The sequence below is a fragment of the Limulus polyphemus genome, unplaced genomic scaffold (assembly GCF_000517525.1).
Source record: "Limulus polyphemus unplaced genomic scaffold, Limulus_polyphemus-2.1.2 Scaffold233, whole genome shotgun sequence".
NCBI classification, from domain to species: Eukaryota; Metazoa; Arthropoda; class Merostomata; order Xiphosura; family Limulidae; genus Limulus; species Limulus polyphemus.
The window spans coordinates 187,740-204,910 of NW_013665843.1; the positions used below are offsets into that span (position 1 = coordinate 187,740).

Genomic DNA, 17,171 nt, shown 5'->3' on the forward strand with positions numbered 1-17,171 from the left:
ACTAGTACAGAAGTTTTAAGTTCTTAATTCTACAATGCAATATGTAAAAAAAAAATCCTGAATTTCTAATAGTGTGACACACGTGACACATTTTCTCTATGCATCATTTTTTCTCTATTTTATCCACCACCCCTCCAAAAAGTACGAAATTAAATGTAAATTACTCACTATAAAATCGTCATTGCTCAGACAAGCCGTAATTTTTATAGCCTTCAATTTTGTTTGGTTACAGAGCTATGAAACAGAAAATCACACCCCTCCTGCCACATGCACCTGTCACATCCCTTCTTTCAGGATTTGTTAATAGTTCTCTATTACGTTAAATTTTATATTACCTATAACCAATAGAAAGCAAAGGTTTTCATCTATCAAATGACATTGTATAAGGTTTTCTGAACAGATAAGTATCAATATCACTTATAATACACGGGTCATTCCTGTGAGAAAGTTAACAACTAGCTTGGATGAATTTTTAATGGCTCTTGTCACATAGTTAGAAAGCCAGACAAATTTTGAGAGTTAAGGGAAATTATCTATTTTTTGCATGTTATTAGTCTATGTTATTTGGTGCATTATTTAATCATATAAAAATTATCTAGTGCATTACTACCATTAGTATAAAGAAGGTATGGTTATGTGTCATCAACAATCGACAGTAAGAAAATAGAAGATTGGGTAAGTACTTTATTTCTTGTTTTTCATGTTAATTCTTTATTTATTATTATAAAAGTAACTAAAATGTAAAAATAGGGATCTTTTTTAGGTTAGATAAGATTAGATTAGGTCAAATAAATAATAAAAATGTTTCATCAGACACACAGGAGCAGCTTGAAGTAGCTCATGGGTAATGTAATTCAATAGCATAACATGAGCACCACATTCCCCAAGTGATTTACAGTTTATAATGGCATGAATAGTAGTTGACACTGTTCAAAGGGCAATCAAACAATAAAATTTAATTATAAATAGATTTATACTGTTAGAAGTTTAAAGCAACTTAAGATAAATGAATGTAGTTACACACTACATTTGGAATCATTCTAGAAAGAAAAAGAGAGTAATTTAGATTTATTTAGATTTGTTTTGGTGGTTATGAGGTCAGTCAAGTTCACCAACCTTGTATATAGTTAGGATAAAGAAAATAACAGATAAGATATAAAGTTTAATTGAAAACAAACATTTGAAATGTGTTTAGAAGGTTTTAGAGATTACACAAATGAAATTTGAGGTTTTTGAGATGAAGAAAAGTATTTTTAACGTTAACATGAAAATCACTTTGCGCATGGACTATTTAAAACAAATAACATATCCATAGACAAATCTTTATTTTAGTTTATTAAAAATACTTCACTAAAAAATATTTTTTATGTGTGAAAGACTTGTAAAGTTAACTGAAAGACTGCCAAATTTTGTGAAAGTATACACAATGTATTGGATGTTAGAAATATTAAATCTATAAAGACTTTTAACGAGTACAAAGAGGTCACATGGTTGGTCAAATTGACAGAGCCTATGTTGAGAGAGTTAATAACCAGACAGTTAAGCCTGATACTGTGAACTTAATCTTTTCTAAGGTGAGGACGTAGGTAGTAGCAACAGAGAAATGGTAAAAGCATAGATTGAGATGAAGAGCAAATTCTTGCATCTTTGACTGGATCCAGTCAGAATCAGGAGAAATATATTAGAGAGGATCCAGTCAATGAAGATAGCTATTCAAAGTGTCATCAGATAGGATATTGATCCCAAGACTTGTAAACGGTGACTGTTAGAGGTTGAATTATTTATTTTTGTTACAATTGTTCAGGAACATTAAAAAGTACAAGAAAAAATCAAATGTTTTTAGTAAAAAAAAAGAAATCCTACTTTTGTAATTTTACCCATATCTTGTAGTTTTATATAAAGGGAAGTTCCTCAATAAAAATTATAATGGTACTAAATAGGTATCCAATATTGACTTTACTTATTACTAACAATATTTCATGGTACTAGCCTATTTAATAATGCCCAATAAGAAATCCAACTGTGAAAACAGACAAGTTTAAAAAAATTCAAAAAAGTAGTGTCTAGTTACTATTTAGACTGTTTTTATGTTCATTTACTCACACTATATGTTTGCCACATAATCAAGTTATTTGGAACATCACTTCAAATGTCAGAAAAAGTAGAATAATAATTACGTTTATGTTTGAATTTCATTGTTTAAATTTTGCATAGTGCTTGTTCTGCATATATCTTACTTTTATATATTGTACTGTTGGTAATTTAAAACATACATGTACAAGTACACTAGTCAACCTATACTATACTGATGCTTTTTCACCTGTTCAAGTTGTTGTCTGTGAGTTAAGATTGTGAGTGGCTTATGGAAAAATTGTATCTGATGGATCAGGCTTGACTTGTTAATGAAATTTTAATTTATGATGATCTTTATTCCAGTGGAAGAACTAAAGACTGTTGTTGAAAAAAGTGAACAACAGCATTGGAATGAAGTAAGTGAGCTAGAAGATCGTCTTAATGCTACAGAAAAAGCAATGGAAGAAGAAAAAGAGAATTTGATGCATGAGTTGTCACGCGGAAAGGCAGCTGCTATTAGTTTAATGAAAGTAAGCTGATAATTTTGTAATGTGCAAATGTTAACTCAAGCCGATTTTTAGAAGTCTTTTAATTGTGGTTTTTTAGTTTGCTTTTACTTCAAAATGTTTGTAAACTTGAAAGAAAACAATTATACTCCTATATTTGTTCACTCTGATTCTGGTAAAAAACCTTACCACCTCTCACATATTAGCTTTTCCTGATCTTGGGCTGCCCTCTTTATACACTTTTTTGCTTGACTTGAGGCTCCAACCTAAACTCACATCTTCCCATGTGCTAATGTTATGCAACACACCCTCCTAGTTCAGCTGTCTCTCTCTATACTGATTGTTCAATCATCACTTCTTGATTTGGCACTGTAACAATGTGTCTTTTCCCACTTGTGAACTTTGCAAATATAGGCGTTTTTTAAGTGGAAGTTTCTATATAGACATAACCAGTTGTGGAAGTATTTATTGTTGGATTTTTGCTTTCCAACATTTTCTGTACGTATAGATTTTGTGATATTCTATATCCAAGTTATTATTACATAAGTGTTAGTAACTTCCACTTTGTTTGGTGTGAGGCAGTAAGACATTGGCCATGCTAGTCTAACAATTACATTGGTGTTAGGTTTGTCTTTGTCAGGTGGGAGAAGTGATTGCTTTTGTGCAGCAGTGGAGTCTTTCTTGTGACCTAGATTTCTTTTGTACCTCTGCCTATGTTGCTAATTCTTGATGGAAGAGAACTTGCTGGGTTTTTTCTCACTTCCAACCTTTGCCTAATCTTATGCTGATGCTGTTTTGAATCTACCTAGGCCTTTTTCATAATTTCAGAACTGGATTTCTCAGGTAAGTTTATTTCCTTCACTTCGTAATTTGTTCCTTACTTCTTATTTTTATGTGTGTACTTCCAGATATCCAAGTTCATATTTGATTACTTTTATGACTACTTTGATGAATTCATGCTTAGTCCTCCATCCTTTGTTACTTAATGTGCCTAGGCATTACTTCATGCTTATTACCTTTCTTTGACTCCTCGTCTCTGGAGTTTTTTTCAGACTTGGGGTCATATCTTCTGTCTTGTTTTTGTCTGTCATAGGCTCAGGTATTCCCTCTGTTGTCTTACACTTTCTACCCTTTTCCTTTATTTTTCATCCATTCACCTTCTTACCGTGGTAATCCACCATTCCCCTGAGGTATTTTTGGCAGATGATCATTCCCTTATCTTCTTTACAGTGGCTTGTTATCATCCTTGGCCTATTTCATATTTGGTTGATCTGTTGCTAAATTTTGTTGGAGTGTGATGTCCTTGTTACTCAAATGTTTTTGCCTCCTTTTTATCTTGTATGCCTTTGACTGGTTTCTTTCCCCTGCCTGTGTGATTTTATTATTAGAGTGCTTGTTTCTCTGGAGTCATATGTTAGGATTGCATTCCAATGCTATACTTTATCCTCATTTATACTATCTCTCCAGTACCTTTTCTTTGCTTCTTTCTGTCTCCTATTCTCATGCTTCCTCTCATCTTTCTGTCCCCACTTGTCATTTTTCTGTTCCCATCTGTCCTCCCACTGCTAACAGACTACGGTGCTATCATTTTTGGCAGTGACTATCCTCTAGACTCAAGGTCAATAGTGCCACTTTAGTTTATTTTACGGACATTTGACCTCTATTTGCTGCTGATTGTTAGGTACTGGAAATTCTGTCAGAGAGCTTTACCCTTCATTGTTTTCTCTCTTGTTCCCATTACTTTCCTTCCTCCAAGGGATCTTGTTTCTTGCCATCATAGGTCCTTGGCAGTGTTGATCCTAATGGCTACAGACACTATTGGATGAGTTTCTCATCCTTCCTCAGGATTTTATTCACACTTTTGTGGTTCCCCAGGAATTCAAGGATGGGCATCCAGTTTTACATATGTGTCAGTTGGTTTCTCAACCTCCTTCGATTTACTAGGAGGACTTTTATCACCCTACATTGATCTTTTGCCCCAGGTCTTGGGATGACTGAGGTGGACATATTGGATGCTTATTTTCTCATTTGGCTCTATCCCAACAAGCCTCTTAATCCCATCCTCTTTTCCTCCTTTAGGAGATGGTGTGCCTGGCTTGATTGGTCAAACTGGAAAGGTTGCATCTCACACTCATTCAGTATCTTATTCATTTGAGTGTTTTTCAGTTCACTTTTCTATAGGTCCCAGCTTTCTCTTTTTTGTTTGAGGGACATCAAGCAAGTAGTTTCCCTTGCCCTATTCTCTTTTCTCACTGTGTGGAAGGTTTTCCATCTTTTGAGTACTTAGGCTTCCATGGAATCCCTTATCATCATGGGTCATGTTCATTTGCAATGTCTACAATGGATCCTTGCATGTGATCTCTTGTCCTCCATCATTCTTCTTCCTTAATCAAAGACTTAACCTGGTGGCTCAACAAAACCAATACCAGAGAGAGAGAGAGAGTTCCTTTTCCTCCCTCTTGTATGGGTTTCCATTGGTTTTCAGATGCATCCTTTACAGAATTGGAGGAGGTATGTTTCAACTCTCAAGTGATTAAGCATTAGTGACCCCATGACAAATTGTTCCTTCATATAACACTCTTAGAGCTTTTTGCAGTACATCACTCTTTGAATCCTTCTCTTATGATGATTTAGGGACATCTAATGAAGATTCATACAGACAACTCGCCAGTTGTCTTATATCAATCACCAGTGGGGTACGTGGTCTCTCTGTTTCTGTTTCGACACTCTCAGCCTCCTTTACTGGACCCATTCTTTACAAGTACATGTTATTGTTTGTCATATTCTGGGTACCCTGTATCTTTTTGCAGATCTGCTCTCAAGGCCCAACAATATACTACCTGTGTAGTGGTCCCTTGATCTTCTGGTGGTTAAATGTTTGTGCTCTTGGCTGGTCACTTCTCTTCTAGATACTTTTCCACTCATCTCAACACCAAATTTCCATTTTTCATGTCCCTTGTTCCTCATCCCTTAGCTCTAGCTGTGGGTGTGTTCGGTTGGAACTTGTCCATCCTTTTTCTCTGTGCCTACCGTCATATTGATCTTCTCCCACATGTGCTTTTCCTCATTCAGGACACTGTGTTGAGTCCTCCTGATTGCTATGACTGGCTGGCTCGGCTGTGGTTTCATCTATTGAACTTTCTCTGGTCCTCTCCTCCTCCTTCCTCTGTCTTGCTCCTTATTCCTTCACTTTCACTCCTCTCTCTCCGATATGGCAATTTTTTTAAAATTACTCTGTTTTCACACACAGGTTTTGTCCAGTCACTTGTGAGACATTCCAAACTCTCTTCACAAGTAGCCTTCCTTCTTTCTCATTCCATTCATTCTTCCTCCCTCTGTGTCTATCAATGGAACTGGAGCATATTCCACAATTGGTCTCTGCATCATGTCTTCTCCTCTTCTTGGCCTTCTTATTCCCATCTTTCTCAATTTTTTACATGGCTGTTCAATTAAGGCTTCTCACTTTTGGCCATTGTTGGCTACAGGGCAGCACAGTCTAATACTTTCTGGTTTCTTACTATCCTCATGTCTTCTCCTCACCTGTCCTTTCTATGTTCTTTCATTCTTTTCACCATTTTTGTCCTCCACATTCCTGTAGTTCTTTCTGATTGGGAGCTGAATGTTGTTCTTTGCACCAATACCCTACCTCCCTTTGAGCCCTCATCTTTTTTTTCATTGTACCATCTTTCAATTAAAACCTGCTTCTTACTTCTTTTTTGCCTGTGGCTGTAAGAGATCTGATATGTATGCCATAGCTGCTTCCCATATTCCTTCCCATTATTTTTATATTCCTCTTTATTCTGGTCATGCTTTTTTCCCTAATGTTTCTGCAGCTTATGAAGGGGAAAGTGTATACCTTCCTATTTCCCATCTGTCCATTTCTACCTTTAATCTTGTTCTATTTCTGATCATCATCTGTGTTCCATCTGTACCACTCATCAGTTCCTATCCACTGTGGTGGTGGACCATGGAGACTTCTTCCTGGGCTTGACAATTCCAGTCAGTTGAGAATAGGGCAGTGGTGTTCTGTTGGTATAGATGATGTGATCCTTCCTCCTCCTGCAGACTGTAAGAAAAATTCCCTATATTTGCCACCAGATATTGGACTGGAGATGACCCATCAAGTACAGCACACCCCTCTGGCTGGCTTTTCCCCATCTTACTGCTACATGGATATTGGTTCCTAAATGGCCTGGTGTTGGATATGTGCAGGACCAGCCTACATAAGTCCTCATTCGTGTGGTTGGTTGTGACCCTCCTCCTATTGCAGACCAGACGAAAAATACCTAATGCTTTCCCCCATCTGACTGTTGCCCACATATTGGGTTCCCAGGTGGCACTCACTAGGTCAGCACAGTTGAGGCTACATTTCTTTTCTGTTTTTTTGTGATTGAGGTGAAGATAGTTGGGACCCTTGAACAGGATGAAAAATACTTGATGCCTCTAGGTTTTGGACTAAAGTTGACCCACCATGTAAGGTTTGATGCACCCTAGTCACACTACATCATGTCAATGTTTCACACTCTGATTTTGAAGTGTACTTCTTTTTCTACCTGATTTTATGACACATATCTTTATTATGGCAAAGAGGAAGTGCTGTTTCTGAAGGGTTTGCCCCTATAGTTTTCCATTGTTTTGCGTGTCACACTCTATTGGTTCCCTTCTGAATGGAGCTCATTTAGATAACTTTTGTACCAATCTCTACACCATTTCAGTGTGGGATTCTAGCGAACTTGTGAGCGGAGGTAAGGTATCATATTTCAAGTTAACATTTTCTAACAATGAAAATGTATTTCCAATAGGTACTTACCTCTTCTCACTCATCCTCCCCACTTCCAGTGCATCTTTTCTGATCTGATCTTAAAGTGCTGGGAGAGTGTGTCACATTCCTATTGGTACAGGGTTGTTGCATGCTTATTTACATGCTACACTGCAGCAATAGCATGTGGAAACACGTGAGGCTAGATGGGAATCTCAAGACTAGTATCAAGAGAAAAGGTGCACATATAGATGGCAGCACAAAATCGGGAAAAGCTAATATGCGAGCAGAGGTAACTATCTATTGGAAGTACATTTTCAGTGTTGGAAAATGTTAACTTTAGAATACCGCTTTATAGATAAATGTTCTCACAAGCTATATTATGAAGGATATTTTGCACAATTAATGTGTTTTTGTTGAGGTGAATACACAAACTGAAGTATGATGCAGTAACAGAAATGTTGTTTGATTGATTTCATTTGTTAACTTTAGTAATAAAGGATAAGTATATTTGGATTTGCATTTAGATAGTTGGGTGGAACTTATGGACCATAGAATACTTTGTTGCTTGTAGCACAAAAAAACTACCAAATATATTTGAAGATTGAAAAATGATTTTAAAAGTTTAAGTAAAAAAATAAGCACATTCCTTTTGAACTGTCCCATAAATTTTATACCATTAGCACAAGTACATTAATGGCCAGATGGAGTTACAAAAAAATCACAATTTGCCATTTCCTCATTCATAATTTGAACAGTTATGATATAAAAAGCTAGAATATAAGTATTTTGAACATTTATGATATAAAAAGCTAGAATACAAGTATTTGATTTTAAAGTTGATAAGATATAGACTATTCATGATGACAATGAACCCACTTGAAGTATATATATATCGTAGAAATAGCTGATTTGGGTATTTAAAACTTTTATTGAGAAAACACAAAACAAGTAACAATATTTCGACCTCCTTATGTCATCATCAGGTTAAGAATGAGATTTGAAAAAGTGACTGCTATTGATCACATGTTGTAGAGGTCAAGATGCAGTTACTTGTTTTCTGTTTTTGTAAATAAAAGTTTATAATACCCATCTCAGCTGTCTCTAATATATATATATATATAGACAGCTTATATTATTTTGTATTTTTAATATTCTTTAGTCTACTTATAAGCCATAGAAGCCATTTTTATATAAGATTCCAAATATTTTGCTAGGCTGTAATTCAACCTGGCCTACTCTGTTAACCCTATGGCTAGATTTTCAAAATGATAAGCTTTGTAAATTTCTGTCAGTATCATAAACACAATGTGTGTGTGTTAGTATTATTTTTATTGTGTAAAATGTTTTACTGTTGTAAAATATTTAGTGACCTGAATCATTCAGGTATGCATAACATTCAGAAAACAAGGATTTTCAAGTCTGTTACTGCACATCTCTCCTTGAGGAAAGTAAAAATGTAAACCCACCTTTATTTTTTAGGAAATCATCAATTCTTCTCTTAAACTCTTGTAGAGTACTGCTGATGGCAACTCATTCCATAAATCTATTACCCTGTCTTTTCCGGACGTTTAAATTGTGTCTTCTCATCTTTACAATACAGCACAAAGAAACCAGAGGCCTTTATCCTATTAATCTTCTAGATAATCCTACAAACTTATTAAAAATACCCCTTGCCCTTCTTTTTTAATCCTATCAGGTAGTATTTCCATTTCCAGAATCATCCTAGTAGCTCTCTTCCTCTGAACCTTTTCCAATGTTAAAATCAATAAGGAAACTAAAACTGTATGCAACTTCATGCTATGACAGTAATTGTTAGAGAATGTATAAAAACTGCTAAAATTTTTCTTACTAAAAAAGGCATTCTTTTATACATACCATCCTAATGACTACGAGATCCCAAAAAATCAGGGTGTCAAATAAATTTAAGTTAACTACTTTCTCTCACCACTTTATAGTTTATGCTCTATCACCCAAACTATCTGAAAACTGTTATTTATATACATACCTGTCAAAAAATGAAGGGTTGGAGTATTGTTAAAGAAAAACCCCAGGGGCATCCATTCTTCTTTCATCAAGCTTTGTTCACCAAACTTTCCTCATCATCATAAAATATAAACAATCACATGTTGAGAAAATAAACACAATTTTCAAGTACACTCTAAAAATCAATTAGAATAATGCAAACTTAGATTAAAAATGACTTGTAATATGAACATTACACAAACAAAATGACATATGACTTTTATATATATATATATATTAGATTTGAATCAGTGGAAAAAGGGTAGTATTATGCCAAAGTTCATGACTTTTATTTACATTTATGAAAATCATATCAAACATTTATTTAAATCAATTTGTTTTTACTTTTCAGTTTATTCTCCACATTATGACCATATCACAAATCCATTGATATGTCACACATACTAGAACATATTTTTTTAGTTTTGTTATATAACCTAAAAATTATGGTTTAAATGCCGAAAGAAGATGAAGCATCCAAAAACAATAGACCTAAGGTTTATGATAGGAATTCTATCACAAAGTTAAAGTTTAAACATAAAAATTCATTTCAAGTACTGTCATTATTTAAGACTAATGACAATACATTTGGGAGAAAGAAAAAAAGATGTTTTACCCAAAAAAACTAATAATAAAACTGAAATACTTCATGAAAACTTAACACATGAGTTATGGTCACTAACCTCTAACTTAGAAGTTTTTAAAACTCACTAAGAACTTTGAAATGTCTACATCAAGCTAAATATATGCTTAAACTAAAATGTAAAACAATCTAAAAGAATTGAATTCAAGTTACCCATTGAATGTTTGAAGAATTATATACATACTTAAAGCAACAGTATCAGGTCATAGTTTTGTTGCTAAGTGACACATATGGACAGATCACTACCTAAAAACAAGTGGCTTTTATATATATACAAGCAAAAGTACCCATCCTCAATGACGGGAAAAGTTTAAGTTAATCTATCAACTTAAAAAGGTTAGTTGTGTTGCAATCTTGATTTCACTTAGAGCCAAAGCTCTGAGCTGCTTATAATGTTGAACATTTCAGTCATACTAGGAGCCATGCAACAATAGCATATGGTAAATCAACATTTTTATTCTTTAAGTTACATCAAATTTTGAAATGTAAATGATAGTGTGATTAATTCCTAACAATTTAGTGTAGAATATCCTGCTTGTGAAATAAAATTTGACATCAAGATTATTCATGACTGTTCTCACATCGTTTCAAAAGTGAATATTAATCTTTGCCTGTGTGTGCAGCTTTTCAAACACAGTGCGGGAAGCAGCTGCTGTAAATGGAAGACAGACGAACGTTTGGACAGACATCAGGATTCGCAATATAGATATAAGATTAGATAGCCATTTCTTGTGCTTTCTGATAATTATTCAGTACTTAGCCATCATTTCAGGACTATGGTAGCATTATGGACCTTATTTGTTCTTATAATATCCTTACCTCTCTTTTTATAATGACTAGTCCTGTAAGGATAAAAAATAAAGCACAGAGATAAGAAAATCACAGATATGTGACTTTCTAAACTGCTACTCATGCTAGAAACAAAGTATTCATGAAAAAAGCATCATATAATTTTTGTAATTTTTCTCTATACACTTGTTTTTACAACAAAATATCAGCTATGATTAGCTACATTTAGTAGGTTTTTGTGGCTAGTTTGAATTTTTAGGAAGTGTCCTTAAATACTAGATATTTGATTCATTTATATAAAAATGGAGATACATCCCATTTCTCTTAACTTAAGTTAGAGTTAAACTTGCTTGTTACTACTAATGTTTTTAATTTTTCTAAGCTCCAAAAATATCCCAGTTAAAGAAATAATTACTTGTAAAATTAAGAAATCATATTCATTCCCTATTCAGAATGTTCTTTTTTTTTTTTTTAAATTTAACTTTTTTTGTTGCTTTATTATTAGATTTGGTTGTGCAGTAGGTCCAGTGATCCATTTTATTCCTAAATTTTAAGTATCAAATTGAATTTTATTTTTCCAGCCAGTTTTGACACTTTGATTTTACATTTAAAAAAGGTCGATTTTTAATAAGCTTTTCAAAGTCCAGGTCAGAAGCAAGTAATTTTAAAATAAGCCATAATAAGATGTATATATAGGTAAGCTGGATTTTTTTTTTCTAATTTAGGAAGAGCTGGGAAAGAAGGTATCTACTGTGGAAGAAGAATGGTTGAAAAAAATTGAGAATCTCAAAGCATATTACAACAAAACTCTTGAAAAAAAGGTATATTTTGTCTTTATTTAATTTTATTTCGCATTATAGATTCAGAAATTTTCATTTTATGATATCATTTGCTAATCCAGCAGTAGTTTTCTGTAGCTATTAGGATGAGCTGAAACAGAGTTCTTGCTGAAACACTACATATCTATTTTTGATGCATTCATCCAAGTTATTACAGATAAAGTATCAAATAACAAAGAAAGTGCACAACTGTACTGTAAGGATCAGTTTCATACTTTTGAGGGATTGCATAAAACCTCACATTTTAGATTTTTTATATAAATCTTTGCACACAAAAAATTTGTATATCTATTTTAAAAATCTGGAAATATGTATTTTTTCAATTTCATAAAGTAGTTTTTTGCATAATTTTTTTTATTTGAAGCAGTTATTCCATGTATATCTGTGCAATGATCTTGAAATTAGATGAGGGAAGTATTGCATAACATTGTCTCAATGAGCATTCATTACTACTTAAAAACCATTTAGGTCATTTAGCCAGTGTTTTACACATATATAATATATTGGTAATAATTATGGAAACAGTGAGTAAAATATTTATTAAATGCAAAGATTCCTTTATTATCTGAAAACGATTGCATCAGTATACACTTGTGTGATGATAGTTTGAACTTTTTCTCCTTCAATCAGTCATATAGTGACACACCAGCGTTATGCCTATAAAATTACTGGCACTCTCACTTTTTTTCAGTAATAGTGCAGCGAATGCACTTATGATTCCTAAGTGCACAAATGTCACATTACACATGTAGAAAGTTTTGGATATTGAAAGTTACTTCTCCATGTGACAAATTGAGCAAAATTTCATTTATCAGTAGGAACTGTATGAAAACTCCAAAGAGAGTATGTGAATCTAGTATTCTTTATAATAGAAGCATTCAAGATGGAAAGCCCAAACTCTTCAAAAGTGATGTTGTGTATCTTGAGGTATGCTATTTACCTGATACATGACAATCTATTAGAGATTTTGCCAGTGACTTAGCTGTAAGTACAGGTGTGAATATTAGTTAAAACAGTAAGATGCACATTAACAAAAAGTCTCAATGGATGTGTAGCTGCTCAAAAATGACTGGTTAGACTGAATCTTCAAATAATGAAATGTGTAAAGCTGGAGGAGGGATCTTTGTTTGGCAAAAATCAAGAATGCTTTACGCGAGGTTGAAGTTCATGAAATTGAAACTAAATAATCTTTCATAGTAATAAGCAAACAATGATTGATAAGCATAAGGAAAAGTTTTATTGATGGTGAAGTATATTACATGTTGTGACAGAACATTGATCTACTGAAAAAGACATACCAATGTTCTAGAACAAACTATATAGTATCGTCCACATACAATAAACTTTTCCTTATGTTAATAAATCATTGTTTGCCTACCTGTTATTATATTAGCGTAATGTGCTTCCTTATTCAAGTAATCTTTCATAGATTGAATTATAAATCTAACAAATAAACCAAAGAATATAAAAGTAAGAAATAGAATAGAAACTAACAAATTGTTACAGAATATAGTAGCAAAAAGAAGAACTTGAAATTTAAGTCTCAAATTATTATTTATTTTAAAAATTGGCATGAAGCCTGTATTTAAGACTCATAATAAAATAAACCTTAGAATGCTAGGAATAGCAATAATGCTGTTTTGCTTGTATCAAGCCATGAAGCAAATTTTATAAGTACGGCAGACAAATAGTGTTGGTTATATTTAACCAGCAGTGTATGACGAATGACCAGCAAAAATATAACCTGTACACTCATGCTTCTGATGCCATAAATAACAAAAATATGTTTTAATTAATGTTAAATTTATATATTTGAATTACCTGTAAATAAATAAAAGATTTAATTTTACATCTTAATAAACAAAGATAATAATAAACATGCTTTATACTTTTAATTTTAAATATAAATTTTATTATCCACTGTATAATTTAAATAGCACCAAAGGGTCAAATTGTTATACATTAAGGGATCATTTAAAGGAATATTTATGTAGTGGGTGCTCTGAAGTTCTTTACAATGGATTAGAATATACACATAAGTATTATAGTGTCACAACTGTTATGCTATGAAAGCATATGATTAGCTACATAGTTCTTAATATGGCATATGTTTGGCCAACATACAATTGTGCATGGGTTGAAAAAGGAAACTTTGGTATTATACATTGAGAGTTATATTTGGGGGTTTGCATAAACTTAATGTTTTATTTTGTACAGCTGTTAATTACTTCTGAAATTATTTTGTTCTAAAACTTAAATTTTAAATAGTATGCATGTTTATGGAAATGTCAGTTGAAAATAAAGTTGACAACTACTTGTCAACTTTATTTATTTTGCTTCCTAATTCCTGACTGCCAGCCAATGTATTCAAGGGTAGTACATGTATATTTTCCTCAGTTTTCTCATGTTTCATTATTATATTTGATTAACTAACAAAAGAAGACACACATCACAATGTCTCCTATATTTCAGACTGTCACTTTTTAAATATCAAATTACACACAAACATATCAAGTACAACACAGTATGGGATAGTAATTAAATTTGTAGTAGAAACTGAAAAGCAACATTTTTGATATGGGAACTAAAAATGTATTACACTGGCAAATAAAAAAATATGCTGAATTTTAAACTATTATAAAAGTATTTGTTTTAATAACTGTTCAATTTTTTAAAAAATTATTTACTTGAAGGATGATGAGGTTAAAAAAATAGTGGAAAAGAAAGACTCAGAATTTCGAAAGGAGCTTGAAGAAAGAACAGAACAGATGAAACTAGCTCTTGAAGAGAGAGATCTTCAAAAAATGGCAGCAGTAAGTAAAATGGACAGCCAGAAAGATAAACTTCTTGAAGAGGTAGAAGAGATGAAAACTGTAAGTTTGAACATTGAGACAATTAGTTTTAATATGGCAGTTTCAACTAGTTTAACTAGACAACGTTTTATACCCAATGAAATTATATACCTTGTTAACCCTATCGTCCCAGATATCCTTTACTGAGCATGATACAAGGATTTAGTGTCTTACATTCAAAATTTTTTAAACTACTTTCTATTTATGTTATACCAATTAGAATAGTATTAAGTCTTCTACAAGGCAAAATTTTAAAAAATCTTCAATTTCCACTTATATGACCCATGTGACACATTTTCTCTTAGTATGTTATCTTCCCTATTTTATCCACCACTCCTTGAAGAACTAAGAGATTAAATGTAAATTACTCCCTATAAGATTGGTTAAGTATTTTATTTCTGTTTTTCATGTTTATTCTTTATGTATAATTATAAAAGTAACTAAAATGTAAAATAGGGATCTTTTTAGGTTTAAGATTATATTAGGTAAAATAAATAATAATAATATAATAAAAATGTTTTGCAAGGCACACACGTGAGCAGCTCAAGGGTAATGTGATTCGTTAGCTGCATGTTCCCTGAGTGATTTACAACTTATAATGGTGCAGATAGTAATTAGACATGGTGCAAAGGGCAATAAAACAATAAAATTTAATTATAAATAGATGTATACTATTACAAACTTAGAGCTATTTAGGATAAAAAAATTTAGTTTTATGTTACAGTTTGAAGTCATTCTAGAAAGAAAAAAAGGTAATTTTGATTTTTTTGGGGGGGTTATGAGGTCGGTCGAATTGACCGATCATGTTTTGAGATAGGGTAGAGAAAATAACAGATAAACTATAAAGTTTTACTGATAAGAAACATTTGAAATGCATTTAGTAGGTTTTAGGGATTACATAAAGGAAATTTGAGATGAAGAAAAGTATTTTTAATGTTAACATGAAAATCACTTTGCGCATGTACTATTCAAAACACATAATGTATTCATGGACAAATCTTGATATTATTTTGTTAAAAATACTTCACTAAAAAAATATGTGAAAGACTTGTAATATTAACTGCAAGACTGCCAAATTTTGTGAATATATACACAACATATTCAAAGCTACAAATATATATATAAAGACTTTAAACGAGTACAAAAAGGTCATGTGGTTGGTCAAATTCACAGAGCCTGTGTTGAGAGAGTTAAGGAACAAAATTAAAACCATTCTTCGAAAGGATATTGAATGTAGAAATATGCCAGCTGAATATGAATGATTCCATTTTGCATCTGTTTGTTGAAGCTAACCAGCCTTTAAATGAAGCTGTATTATTTTATTTTTCTAGAGAGATCTTTGTATTTCATATATATATCAGACTTTTAGTGCTTGAGTCACATATTTCATGATTCAGATGTGGACTTGAGTCACCATTGCAGAAAATGGGACTTGAACTTGACCATGTGTGGCTTGTAATCAGATTCGGACATGTGACTCAGAAATAAGGCAGAAGTGCCTTAGCTGTTTTATCTGAATTCATGATAGTAATTTTCAATCTGCATGTGAAAGAATCAAAAGTCTCTACTGAGAACAAAATACCAGTTTACATCATTTAGTAAATTCAAACTTTGTCTTTCTGTTGGTTTTAAATAGTTCAATATTATATGGCAGAAAGATAAATTGGCAATTTGTAAAAGAGAGGATGTGGTAGGAGGGTTTGCATGTGGTTTTGATTTTGTGGTCTGTATCTTTGTAAAGAAAGAAGATGGAAGGATTTAGAAATTAGGTTATACCTTTGTATTATCTGTACTATAATGAGAAATTAGGTTATACCTTTGTATTATCTGTACTATAATGAGAAATTTATGTTAAACCCTGAACATTATAGAGGGATGATAGAAAAATATAAAATGGGCAAGTCAGAGCTATGTCACATTACATAGACAAGGGGAGATTGAGAATCTGTTTAACTGTTTCCTTTTGAAAGTAAAACATATATAATATTAAAGCTTGATTTATTAACTATGTTTTGATGCCAATTTTATTTTTATATATTGATAATAAAGTAGTTTAATTAAATTTTGAATGTAACTCTATAAAAAGCCATGACATGCATATTTTTACCTACCTGTATGAAGAGTTAACTAAATGCTGCTTTGCAACAAAAATTAACTGTACCTGTGGGCATTGGTGATATAATAGTTTACTGTCTATTGCAGTGTGATGATTTAACTATAGGGCTTGTGATGATATAATATTTTACTTTCAATTTCAATGTGATGATTTAACTATAGGCTTGTTATAAGATAATATTTTACTCTCATTGTGATGATTTAACTATAGGAATGTGATGATATAATATTTTACTGTCTATTGCAGTGTGATGATTTAACTATAGGGCTTGTGATAATATCATCTTTTACTCTCAGTGTGATGATTTAACTATAGAGCTTGTGATGATATAATATTTTACACTCATTGTGATGATTTAACTATAGGGCTTGTGATAATATCATCTTTTACTGTCTATTTCAATGTGATGATTTAACTATAGGGCTTGTGATGATATAATATTTTACTGTCTATTTCAATGTGATGATTTAACTATAGGCTTGTTATAATATAATATTTTACTGTCTGTTTCAATGTGATGATTTAACTATAGGACTTGTGATGATATCATCTTTTACTTTCAGTGTGAT

At 32.3% G+C, this 17,171-nt stretch overlaps 1 protein-coding gene across 1 annotated transcript in view; it reads left to right on the forward strand.

Moving 5' to 3' along the window:
- The window catches only part of LOC106478617 (golgin subfamily A member 4-like), a 239,261-nt gene that overhangs the window by 106,221 nt on the left and 115,869 nt on the right, over positions 1-17,171 (forward strand). The window contains exons 9-11 of the mRNA XM_022382242.1: positions 2,437-2,603; positions 11,521-11,616; positions 14,328-14,507. Coding sequence (XP_022237950.1) covers positions 2,437-2,603; positions 11,521-11,616; positions 14,328-14,507 — 443 coding nt within the window. The remainder of the gene's footprint in view (positions 1-2,436; positions 2,604-11,520; positions 11,617-14,327; positions 14,508-17,171) is intronic.